At 46.4% G+C, this 13,356-nt stretch overlaps 1 protein-coding gene across 3 annotated transcripts in view; it reads left to right on the forward strand.

Moving 5' to 3' along the window:
- Positions 1-510: 510 nt before the first annotated feature.
- RNF43 (ring finger protein 43) overlaps positions 511-13,356 on the forward strand; it is a 59,858-nt gene continuing 47,012 nt past the window's right edge. For 2 of the 3 annotated variants that reach the window (XR_008732661.1, XM_055712911.1), the window contains exon 1: positions 873-2,635. Coding sequence is in view for 2 of the 3 variants with exons in the window: in XM_055712911.1 (XP_055568886.1) it covers positions 2,399-2,635 (237 nt within the window). In the remaining variant the exon portion in view is untranslated. Of the gene's footprint in view, positions 591-872; positions 2,636-13,356 lie in introns of those variants that run through there. The other variant, XM_055712921.1, reaches the window with a different exon arrangement.

A 13,356-nucleotide genomic window follows, 5' to 3' on the forward strand; every position in this document is an offset into this window, starting at 1 on the left:
TTGCCGACACGTGAATCACCCAGTGGCCGCTGCCCGGCGGAGCAGTTTCCAAGCCGGCGGCCCGCTCTTCCTTTGCGCCATGTCCCAGTTCCTGCGGGGCGGCTGCAGGGGCGAGCCTGGCTGCGCGGCAACGAGCCGCCCCCGGCCCCTGGCCCTTCTCCGGGACCCGCGGCAGCGGCGGCGGCTCCCAGCGCCGCGCCGGCCCGTGCGCGCTTTCTGCGCGGCTGCGGAGGCTTTGCGGGGTTTCCGCGCACGCCGCTTCCCGGCTGCGGCCCCACGCCGCGGTTCAGGTCCGACCTGCAGCGTTACGCGCCGGGCAGCGCTGCCAGCGCGGATCAGCCGCCGAACTCCGGGCCCCTGGCATCAGCCTGAGCCCGAAGCTCCCGGCGGCAGCGCCTCGGGCGCGGTAGCGGCGGCACCGGCGACCCAGCGGGCCGGGCCGGGCCCCCGGCCCCGGCGCTGCCCCCCCGCACCCCGGTGCCGTCCCGCCCAGCTGCAGGCGGGCGGCGGGGCGGGAGGGGGAGCCCGCGGTCCCGGCCCGGCGGGGGGGCGGTGGCTCCGGCTGCTCCACCCTCCCGTTGTGTCCGCAGGTAGGAGCGCGCTGGCCGGCCCGGGGGAGGAGCGGCCGCAGCTGCCCGCGCCGGGGGTCGGGGGTCGGGCCGGGGGGCTTCGCCGTGCTTGTGCCGGGGCGGAGCGGCGGGGGCTGCCCGCCCGCGGGGGGGCCGGCGGCGCCGGGCTCCGCTGCCGCGCTGCCCATGTGCCCGGCGCCGCTGCCCGCCCGCTCCCGGCGCCTGGCGCCCGCGGCCGCGGCAGCGAGGGGGGGGGGCGCCCCGCGGGGGGGGCGGTGCGCGGGGCTCGCGCTGCTGCGGACACTCCGCTCCGCTCCGCTCCGCTCCGCCGCGCCGGCCCCGCAGCGCTGCCTGCGGCGGTGCTGCCCTTGATCCTGCTGGGTGCTTTCGGCTCCGCTCGCACCTGCCTGCCTGCTGCCTGCGCGCCGCGGGGACTGCCTGCTGGCTTTTAACCTTTTGTTATTATAAATACCGACTTTGGGGGGTTGGTGGGTTTTTTTAAAGACCGAGACCAGACATCACCAGACCCACGCAGTTTTCTTAAGCTGCTGGAAATAACTTTGGCCCAGGATTTACAGCCCAGTTTCCACCCACCCCGGCCCCTGTGGACTCCAGCAGGCACGCGCTGCCTAACAGGTTTGCAGATTATTTTATTTTTTTAAAATCATTTTTTCTCCTCATGGCTGTGCGATCACCGTAACTTTAGGTTTAGTTGAAAACAGCCTCTGCCTGAGTTCTCCCCGTTATGAAGGCTCCTTGACACATTTCATGGGACCTTCGGGCAGACCACAGAACTTTATATTTTATTTTGTGGGGCCTTCAGTCGAGATCTTAATGTGCGCGTGGAAGCGGTCATACCAGAACTCGGGCACGCGCAGAAAAAGTGTGAGAGAAACCAGAGATGCTGTAACTTTTTGCTTGCTACATGTTTGGTGTGGTAGCTAAACTTCCAAAGTCTTTTGGAGCCTTTTCGTTTCCTGGGAACTTGAAACTCTGAAGAGAAGCTCCATGCTTTATTAGTTATTCTCGAGAACTGCACCCGGAGTCAGACTCGGAACGTGGATTGCCCGGAGAAGACTAAAGTTGATCTCAGACTTGAATGAAGCACTTCTGGCACAAGCAGGATGGAAGGGATCGACTTGATTTGGAGGAGAACAGTACCGAAGCAAACTTCCTTTTCACCATAAATTCAAGCAACAGCTCCAGCATAATTTCTGAGAAAGCCACCGGTAACTGCAGGTAACATTCAGGGGGAAGAGCTTGAGCTGACGTGGTGGGAAGTGCTGTCGAGAAGGTGAGGTGTCTCTCGAGGGTATTTGAGATGGATGTTTTGAACCTGTGGATCTCCCTAACCCTTGGGCAGGAGACACGAGGACACCACGTCTGTGGGGAGATCTCCCTGGGCCTCATCTCTGTGGGACCGACACGTTCCAAACGTGCCCCAGTGTTCCTGTAGAGCCGAACTGATTTCTTGCTTACAACCTGTTCCGCTGACCTTTTGGGATTTATCTGCTGGAGGAGGGACTCATACTTCAGGATTTTTGTTTTTTGTTTGTTTGTTTGTTTAAAATATGCCTTTGAGCTCCCAGCGGCCTTTGAGCACGTGGCACCAAGGAAGAGAAATGGTGATGGCAAGGACTGGAGAAGTTGTGCGGTAAGCAGTGCTGGCGGTGACCGAGGCGCTCTGTCCCCGCTCTCCTGCCTCCCCGCCACTGGGACCGCACGCTGGGCAAGCCGACGAGCTTTGCCGACGGCCGGAGCCCACCGCAGGGTGAGGACGCATTCCTGAGCGGTATGTGTGGCCGGAGCCCGCTGCTGCAGCTGGTAGCATGAGTGCTGGCCCCCAGCTGCAGCTGGCTGTCCTCTGGCCCTGGCTGCTCATGGCGACGCTGCAGGCAGCACTGGACCATACAGGGCTGGCGCTGGCGGCGGGGGTCGAGTCGGAGAGGTCGGCGACGCAGAAAGCCATCATCAGGGTGATCCCTCTCAAAGTGGAGCCGATCGTCCTGGAAGGGGAGTTTGCAAACGTTGCGGAGGTGACTCCAGCCGAAGGAAAGCTGCTCCAGGTAAGAGCAGCTGCGTGTTACCCAGCTCCACCTGCCTTGCCTTCCCGCTCCTCCCCCCCCCCTTTGCCCTCCTTGCTGCTTCAGCTCCCAGCGCAATGTGTTTGGTTTTATTTCCTGGCTGTGGATTTATAGCCAAAGCGACGAGACGTTTTGCGTGTGAGCTGTCCACCTGTGTTTTGTTGCTTCGTGTTCCTGCCCCCCAGCCCTGCAGACTGCGGTGGGGGAGAGGGGATGGTGCACATGGTTGGCTCTTCGTTCGGTCGCGATCTGTAGCTGTGTTGTGTTAATGTTGAATTTTGGATGTGGTCGGTCGATTCCATGAAGATTATTGCATATCTTAATTGATGTTATAAAGCTGAATGTGTAGAGTCACATGTTGAGATGTTAAACATCTGACAGAAAACATGATTTATTTTTTTTTTTTTATGAAATCTGGAAGGTTTTACACACGCTGCTGTGGGTTACTTGGCTTCTGTTACAGCTAAAATACACATCCAGGCTTTGCCCACCAGAATGACTGACCCTGCTAGTTCTCACCTTGTGTGTTGCCTGTACCTGAAAATTGTGTTTTACCCATACAGTGGTGCCTGTGGTGTCACCACCATGTATTTTTGTAAGTGAAATTAATGCTGGTTTCTGACCTTTACTAAGGAGAGAACATCTGAACATCTCGCCGTGAGGTGCAGATGCTGCTGAGAGACAGAGCTGAGCTATTCAGTGAACAGACCAATCTCCTGCACAAGCTAAGTTTAGAGCCCAATTTCTTGAGACCTGGTGTGTACTCTCCCATTTCTGTTGGTAATTTGCTTGGCAGTCGTGTGCTTTTGTTCTTGAAAACAAAAAAATTACAAACTAGCCTGCATTAATATTAAATCTTAGTTTTTGCGTGGCTTTTTCTAGTCTTCACTTTCCAAATGTGGTATGTTGTAATTTTAATTACATTTGTAGCTTGGAAATCTAAATTAAAGTAATAATTTTTGTATGGTCATGTAAGACAAGAAATACAGTTGAGCCAGCTTTAGAACACGGTCAATTGTCTGAAAATGAAAATGGGCAATCTGTGACATTTGTAAAGCCCGTTTTTCCACCCTGCTTTTGAACTACTCAGAACAAAAGCTATGCTATAAAATTATATTACCAGGCTAAAAAAATATCTTAGGCAAATGTACTCAAGGTCCTGTTCTGTCGTGAGGCAATGTCCAGGAAAGTCAATATTTATTCCTTACAAAAACTACAGTGGTGTCGCAACTGAGCACAAAGTATCGAGTGTGGACCTTTTCGAAATGAGAAGATGATAACCCCTATTGTGTGATGCGTGGACGTCTTTAGCCAGATGAAGTGATACAAAGTGGGATTTTTGTGTCGCCTGCTGTCACAGCAGCACAAACAAGATGTTTTGAATACTAAGCGCAGAATAGGGTCAGATTAACGAATGGACTCCATCCTTTAAAAACCATCCTTGAAATGGAGAGGGTCGGGGAAATGCTAATCTAATCTGTTGGGGCTGTGTACACAGATACTGACCTGCAGTGTATATGTTTTCAGGCCTTGATTCCGCCACTGTGTGCGCGCAGGTGGTTGTTCCTATGCCATATCCCGCTGAATCCAGTGCGGAAAACCGTCTGGGTCTGGTTTCAGAGGGCAGTGTTGGGATCGGGGGTCGGAGGGTCAGGCTGTGCCTCTTGCAGCAGGATATTTGTCTGGTGCCCCGTACCGTGCTCTGGGAAAGCGTAGTCGAGTGTACCTGTGACTGCTCTCATGTGTTTCTTAACGGTGTGGTTTCTAATGCTGCCACTGCATATTGAAACTCGGAATATAGAATGCCATTTGAAATTGTTTGGGTCCTGATCCTGCAGTGGCTTCCTGCCTCTGGAAAGACACAATGGAAAATGGCGTTGTAACTGTTAAGGTACAACATAAGTAAGAAATTAGTGGGAGGAACTACATTTAGTTCTCATTTAGTTAGTTGGATACTACATACACCTGAATTGGGCTTTATTGGGAGATTTCATTTTACATATGGTTGTCAGCATCCCAATCTTGCAGAAACGTTAGATCATGTGCTTAACTGTGATGTCACTGGAACTTATTTAAACAAACTTAAGCCTGTTCACACATACCCGCACAATTGGTTCTTTATATGTAATTTAGGTACATAACATTATGATCTTTACAGTTAAGGAGTTTAGAAGTATAGCTTTTACACCATTTTTATGTCAGACCCAGTAAGATGCCATCAGCTTTCGTGCCCATCGCAGGAGAACACAAACTGCAGAGCTTAGCTTGGAAGAGTGGATGGCCCAGTCCTATTTTCAGAGCAATGCTCTCTTAGTTCAGTGGAATAATAAGATTGCTTAAGGATAAGTGGTGCAGAGTTACCCTATGTTCAAGCAAAGTTCTCTTCAACTTATAATTAACTTCACACTGTTCTGGACAATGTATTTTTAGAAATACATTCTTAATTTAATATAGGAAATCCTGCACGTAAGTGATGGAGCCTCACCAAATATACTTCTACCAGAACATTTTCTTGGTTTCATTGCTCCCTGCCATATTCTCTGGGATTGTCTACAGAAACAGACTTTGATCACTGTGTGTTGCATTCTTAGAAGCTAACTTTAAAAATATCTTCTTTATCTATAATAAAATAACCCCAGTGTCGAATTTCTCCTCACACCCCGTGCCCCTGTGACTGGTTCTTCTGGGAAATGCCCGGATTTTCAGTTTTGCAGGTCAGTGATCCGTGGAGCGTGAGCAGGGAGACACCAGGCAGCTGCTGGGGACGCGCCTGCCATCCACCCTGTTCAGCAGAACGCAGACAGTGTTACCTCTGGCACTCCGCACGGTGCAGTATGATGCAAAGGGAGAGGAATTTCTCAAGTAGGCAGAGCCACTTAAGACTTTATAGGTCAAAAACCCAACACCTTAGACTTCTTACAGAAGTCGTCTTCGAGCTTGTTCAGAGCTCAAGCTTGTTCAGGTAGCACATACTCTAAGCATTAACTATTGCTTAACACAGGACAAGTCGTTTGCAGTTTCCAGATGCCTGGAGGTTTAGATCTCTCCTGAGCTTACTGCAGTAGCCTGGGCTACTTCTGAAAAAGAGTCCCAGGGAAGCCAGCAAATGGCCCCGTGTTAAAGATGGAAGAACCAAACCTTTTAGACGGGTAGGATGGAAAGCCCAGAGTTGGATCTGACCGGTACCAGGTGATCCATGAGCAGCTGGGGATTCAACATGCCCTCCAAATGGCAATTCCCATAGCTGGCTGCAGACCAGTTCCCCTGAACGTGATTGATAATGCAGTTTTCATTTTTGGCTGTTGTCTTAGCTGATTTTTGAGGAATAAATCCTGGCTTCTTGCCTGTGCCTCAGTCTCCACTTGATACTGGAGAGAGCTGAAGATGTTGGGTTGACGATAGATGGGAAAATAAGGAACATCTTGGAGAGAAAAAGAGAGAGCCATTGTGGAGACCTGAGAGGAGGAGATTTAAGTTTTTTCCATATAGAATTACAACAGAATTCACATGCAAATCTAATTGTGGAAGAGAAAGCCCTTTTTATTTGGGAAATAGTTCAGTACTTGAAGGGTTTTTTAAGTAAGGTGTATATACAAGCCTGTATAATTAAAACTGAGCATTCATATCTATTTGAGATAGGGAAAAGGGTGACACCGTTGGGGTGTGCAGTGTGGCTGGGATCATTACAGTCTCTAGTTCTGGGGCTAGTATTTTGGAAATAATGTTAAAAGTTTGGGAAAAGTCCCAAACGATAATATTTAAAGAGAGATGAATACACTCCAACTAGTGTATTTACTATAGAGAAGGCAAAGAAATCATCGATCACCAATCACCTTACATGCCCACATGTAGAAAATACACAATAGATACGCAGAACAGTGGAACAGTTGTCTTATATAGCAGGCAAAAGTATATAATCAGTTTTCCCAACATGCATTATGTTATCGCAAGTCTCACAATACTGTTTCATTTCTGTATAATCTTAGCAGTTATGGAGCTACGTGATTGCTGAAGAAAGTCAACTTTCAGTTACCCACTGAGCACATTGCTTTAAGTGAAGACTGCACAAAAAAACCTTGAGAACACCAAACAAGCTCCCTAAAGGCTCTGAATGCCAAAAGCAAGGGTTGGCCTCTTTTGTGTGTGTCCATCGGTCTGTCCGTGTCCCCCCCCCCCGCCAGTAATAAATTACTTAAACCCCATTATTTTTAAAGTCAATCTTCTATTTAGGATGGAATGAGTGAGAATTAGAGGAGGTTTCTCAGTCATCACTTTTAAGGTGTTGTGTACGATTCAGACACTGAAAATCAGACAGATATATTCAGAAAAGAAGCCCAGTGTGCGTTTGTAACAGCAATGGTAATTAGCCGTTGAAGTTGCTACAAGGAACCCAACATGATCATCCTGGAAATGCAGAGTGTTTCCAGTGTTGCAATGCATAGTGCTACTGGAGAATTATAATCACCTACTCAACTGCTTATGGAGGGTTACACTCCCAACCCATAAGAAAGTAAATCTGTTAGTAGTCTTCTATACTATTAGCTCCTGGATCAACAAAAGGATGTTGAGTGCATAATGTTGACAGAGATCAAAGAAGTGGGAAAGTCTAACCAAATGATAATGGGGACTTAAATTACCTGTGAATAAACTGGTCAGATAGCACAGTAAGAGTAGGTTCAAAGCAGCAATTTCTGCCTCTTGGAACAGCTAGTACTAGAGTACACAGAGAGATGTTCTTGACTTAGTGTTAAGTAATGTGCAAGAACTGACTCAAAAAACAGCAATAATTGAGCCATTTGGATCGACATAATAAAATTTGTTGCCTAAGTACCAAAAAGTGGAACTCTGATATGAACCTTTGGAATGGGAAATTGTGCTAAAGTGAAACAGTGGGACAAATGGCTCTTACAGCTTGAAAAAAATATCTTTAGGTGTGACAGATACTGCTCAGGAAAGTAAAAGCAGCCTTGGGAAGCATACGAAACAGTGAATCAAAAAGACAGTAGTAACCTAATGCAAATACACTGGTGTTCAGGAAACTATTTGGGCTAAAGAGATCTTTTAAAAATATGTCATATAGTATTAGTGTAGGATTGATATAGTATATAGTATAACCTACAGTGTAGGTTAGTGTGATATTAGTGTTTGTATAGGATTTAAGTGTGTCTGAAAGGTGAGCCATTGAAATACAGATGCAGAGTAGGGAGACTCAGCTAGAGTTAGCTGCTGGAAAAAGCTGAGCTTAGAGGGTGTATCTGAATTTCCACCCCCCTCCTGAGCAGGTGCAGAGGTGTTGGAGCTTTGTTTGGTGTGTCTTCTCCTTTCCTGATCCAGAAAACGTGGCGGTAAACTGCTCTCTGTTTAAGGAGTTCAGAGGACTTCCAGTGCACCATCTGGTGCTGGTCATTGTCCTGGCAGAATTATTTATGGCACGCGTAGGCGTAGATCCATCCTGAATTGAGGCTTTTCAGTACTAAAAAGGTCATGGATTTGGAGGCCCAAGTAATTACCTGGGGCAGGCACGAACAAGAGAAACAAACGCAACAGCAGCAGAGCAAAGATACATGGTCAGAAGGTGAAATCAACAGGGCTGGAGCAAGTGACAGTCAGCAAGGGACTTCTGGCCATGCACAGCGGTCCTGGAATATATCCAAGGAGCAAGTGGACATTTCCCAAAGATAAGCTGGCAAAGGGGTGAGATTACAGAAGGGAAACGGGCCTCAGTCATTCCTCTTGGTGGTAGCCAGGCTGGATTTGTGGTTGAAATGGATCTGGACCGTTAGAGAAATCACTTTTTGCTAAAGGCAATGAAAGGAATAATATTTAATATTATTTATATATATAAATAAAAGAAAAAATAATAAAAGGAAAGGTTTGGTAGGCATTTCATACAAATTATGGAAACCTGGTCTGAATGGCACGTGAATTCATTCTCTTTAGATGAAAACTTACAGAATCGTCAGTGATACGAACACCACAATCTTTGTATGATTGAAGAGAACTATTGTATTAGACTTTGTTTTGGACAAAACCTGTCGTGCAGTTTTGTGTATTCTATCTCTGTGTTTTTCCATGCATAGAGCTCTCAAACATGCCTAAAAGCTTTCTGCGGACTTTCCCCAAAAGTCTTACTTAGTCTGAAAACAAGCAAGTTTTAACCTAAAAGGAAGCAATGTAACATATCAGTGCAGTGGAGAATGGGCAGTGTGGTTTGATCTTCAGGTCTGTGTGTTCAGTATCATAAAAATCTGTGTTGCAAGGGTTACCAAGAGTCAAATATATGAAATTTTGGTTTGTAAACAAAGCGGAGTTGTAAGCTAAAGCTCAGTATAGGGGTATATACCACACTCAAGCAATTCATATTCGTATTTTATCAGCCTCATGGGCTTCCTTCCATTCTAGGGCTTGAGATTAGATGTATACAGGAGGACAGGGTATGAAGTAGGCATAAGTTGCATGGATGATTGTGGTGGTCTCTTCTGGCTTCAAGTTCTGTGAGTGTATTTATTTATTTATTTTTAATATCTCTTTATTTTCCCCTTATTTCACCGCCTGTAAAGAACAGGAAGCGTTGTACTGCCTTTCATTTGCCCATAACACTTTCAGTCTGCATTAAGGAATCATAATCACATCTCATGCTTCGGAGCTTCGGGATTGCTGCCAGCACGGGTCAGGCGGGAGGTGGCCAAGAGCTGTCTCTGGACCTTTTCACCATTTTTCTAGGAGCATCAGGGACTGGCCTTCCCTCAGAACAAGGCACTGGAACATATAGGTCAGTGCTCAGAGGTAGCAGAGAGAGTATTGTTTTGAATATGCCTATGTTTTATGGGTTACTCTTGTGCAGATCACCAGCTCAGTGGAAGGTTCTCTTCCCCCCTGCAGCCACCCCATCCAAATTACCTGAAATTTTGGGTGTGTAGCCTCTTCCTCTGCAGCTTGAGACATGAATCATCTGCCTAGATCAACGGATGTGTTCTCACCTCGTCACTTCCCTAACCCTAAAGGGGATAGTTAAGGGCATTAGTGGCCTTTGATCTCCTCTTTGTTCTCCATCTCAGTAATGTGGTCTCCAGTGATCGAGTAGGTTAATCTAATGTGTATTACTGTGCTCCGTATCAGGACAGTGGCAGGAATGGATTGCCATATACAAAAATTGTGACTAGGTAGCTGAATTAATTCCTTTGGCTATAAACTCTATGAAACAAATTACAAGCTTTTTACCAAGTTCAGTTATGATGTGTTAATTTCAAACATAAGTGAAGCAGTTTGGGGATTAAATTTGCTATTGTTTTGACAAAAGGTATGTGAATTCTAGTTCAAAATCACATGAAAGAAAAGAATTTACACTTCCTACATCTAAAGCACTTCAGCAGCTGTTGTTCCAAGGGGTCTTTGTTCAGCTAGGTGGATTTGCTCAAGACTGCTGGTGCATCGCCGCAGAAAGGACACGCGCTGCAGAAACTTGGGAGAGAGAGACATTGGGATTGAATTGGATCCAGGTATAAAAAATGGATAGCATTCCAGTCCTGTTACAGATGTGTGGCGGTTTTCTTTACAAAGGCCCAAAAGCCCAATAATGGAGCAGAGCAGGTGCGGTGAAGACACTGTCTGAAAAAGGGTTTAGGGCAATTGCCTCGTGGTAGAGCAGAAGCGGCGACTTGAGGAGGTCTAGGTAGTGAATGGAGAACACTGGTTCTTTCCTTAGTTGAATTTTATGCAGGGTCCTGCACAAAAATGTTGCTTTCAGATTGTTTAAATATAGGCAACATCTCTGAGGATGTGAAAGTCAAATAAGAAAGAGTGCATCGTGGCAACTCCTGTCACCTCCTGGGTGTCAGTTTGAATCACAGGTTAATGCTTACCAAGTTAGCCTCGTTAGACGACCACCCAGTGTAGAAATACAACTTCATAAACCCTACGTTGACTCTGTTTTATACTAAGAGAGCTGACATGTATATCTGTTATTGCTTCAGTCTTGGACCATGTTACTTCCAAAATTATCTTAACAACTTTTATTTACTAAGACAGTTGTATTCCAAAGTAAGTGGAACCTCACTAAGGTCCTGAAGAGATGAGCAGGAGTTCTCCCCCTTCCACTTGTCAGCTGGACCTCAGTTATTCATTCATTCTGTAAATGTCCTGAATGGCAGTCCTCATTCCCAGCCATGCTGTGGGTGCAGGTATGTCCCTGAGTGTCACTGCCAGAGACTTCTGTCCAGACATTTCCCTAGGGCCACAAAAATGTCTCTGTCCTCCCTGTTACCCTCTATTTCATCTGGTCTCATTCATACAAGTGTAAGATGCCCCAGGTTATATAGTTCCACTCAACTGTTGGTTTTTTTTTTCTACTCATCTACTCTCTGATGTTTCTTTCTTTTATCACTTACATCTTCCTTTTTGTTCAGAACAATGTTTATTCTTATTATTTTTCTGTACATGTTCTTCTTGATCACTGCCAGTGCACAAAATGGTTTAGGCTGTGGCCTGGCATCATTTGCGTCCAGCACTTTCCTCTCCTTCATGCTTCTCTATGGTCATCTGGTCTTTCCATTTGCTCCTTCAGAGTACCTCTGATCTCCGTTTCTCTCTCAAGCGGAAGGAAGGTGGCTGTACCAAAAGCTGTTATTTGTCAGCTTGTAAAAAATACATACCTCCATGAGAGATGCAGATGCCTGATTTGAGTGATGGACGAGCCCCGTGTACTTGTACAACATGCAGCTCCTGTAAGCCGTGTGTTGAAAAGGACCATCAAAATGATTTGTGTAGGCTCTTGGTTGGGAAATCACAGTGTGCCATTTCTGACAGCTGCACCTAGTTGAGGCCTGAGTTGGTGCCGGCTGATGCCTTCATGCCCCGTCGCTGACTGCCTCCTTTATGGTTGCTTTCTCCATAAAACAAAGACTGGGGAATGCCTGTGAACAGGTCCCTGCTGAGCCCTCCCCAAGAAAACCAGCCATAGCTTTCTTTGCTGAAGACACCTGAGTGGAACATCTTGTGTTCACATGATGTCACAGAGCCTTCGACTGGCCAGGAACCTCTGATGGAGATCAAGGCGCGGGAAATGCAGCAGTTATGGGGCACTTCAACTACATCCACTGCACTTCAGGGAGCTGCTAGGCAGGGAGCCCAGAGGGTGAGAAGCAGTGCTGGCCTTGGGTTTTTCCAGAACCTCCTTCAAAATCCTGCTTCTGAAAGGATGCTCTGTGACAGTGACAATAATGCATGTTGTTCCTGCAAAGATGTTGAGAGAGAGACTGAAAAATCATCCGTAGTTCTGTTTTAATGCAGAAAGAGGAATTATCTGAAATTGGATAAGGTTGTCAAAAAGGAGCTGAGAGGGCAACTGAGAATTATATCCTTGCAGGTGGCGTGAAGGTATTTAAGGACACTATGGTAGGAATTAAGATCAAATGTACCTCTCAAGAAATACTCAAAAAATGATAAAATCATATCAGCCTACCTAAACATAAGGGTAAGACAGTATACGAAAGCATCCTGAAAAGGAAAAAAAAGTGGGTAAAGTGAGAAAAACAAGCTAAAAATATGTGAAAACATCATGAAAAGAGGAAAAAGAGAAATAACCTGAAATTGATAAAAACCTGAAAAATAGATTCTCTTCAGTCACATCAGAAGCAGAAAACTTGCCTGACAACCTGTAGGACCTATACAAAACTGAATTCTAAAAGAGGCACTTGGGGCAGCTAAACTCATAGCAGAAAAATGAATGCAGTTCTTTTTGTGTTTTCATCTGTCTCAGGCTGAAATGTCTGGAGATGAGATGGTGATGTAGATAGACAAAATTAACATTATCAGTCACCAGGATCAGATGGTATTCACCCAGGAGTTATGGAGGGTGGAATCGTTGAACTTTTAACTATGTATATGAACTCTTCCTTAAAGTCACTGGAAGGTGTCTGATGTGATACCAGTTTTTCTCTGGGGTCCAAGGCATCCACAAAAGCCTAGACCAGATGCTATAAAATCTGTATGGAGTAAGTTGGTAGAAACTATAAGGCAGAGTATTAAGAAGTGGATGTGAAGGGGTCAGCAGGTGCATCAGTTGGGTAGGTCTGGCTGAATTTCCAAAACGCCCAAGTCCCTCAGCAAAGGCTTTTAGGGAAACTAAGACATAGCGTAAGAAGGAGGCTCCTGGATAAATAATTACTGGAAGATAAGCAGCAGGTGGTAGGAATAGCTGGCAGATTGTCACAGTGGAAGAAGCTGATGACCATAGTTCTGCAGGCGTGCGTGCTGGCAGCAATGCTGCCCTGAATGTTTAGGCATTTGGAGACCGAGGGCTTGGTGATGTTTTAGTGCTTCCCAATACTAATTTGAAGTAATGAAGACAAGGATTAGCTCTGAAGCATTGCAGAGGAACCTTATGAGACTAAATGCTGTAAGGAGATGCTTGTGGAAAATCAGTCATTTCTTTATATTAAGGGGGTGGGCTCTGATTTGTCCATTACCACTTAGAAATTGTACCTTGTGGCTGTAATAGATTGTTCCATGCCAGTGTCAACTTAGTACCTGGTGGTTGTCACAGAGACAAAAAGAACATTAGGAATGAAAAAAGGAGAGAATAAACCAGAGAATATTTTTAAGCACCTGTAGAAATCCATGATACATTCACATGCTGAATGCTGTGTGGAAGTTCAGTTCCATTGCACACCTTTAAAAAAGATGTAGTAGTATTGGAAGAGTTT

The sequence above is a fragment of the Falco cherrug genome, chromosome 1, assembly GCF_023634085.1.
Source record: "Falco cherrug isolate bFalChe1 chromosome 1, bFalChe1.pri, whole genome shotgun sequence".
Lineage (NCBI taxonomy): Eukaryota > Metazoa > Chordata > Aves > Falconiformes > Falconidae > Falco > Falco cherrug.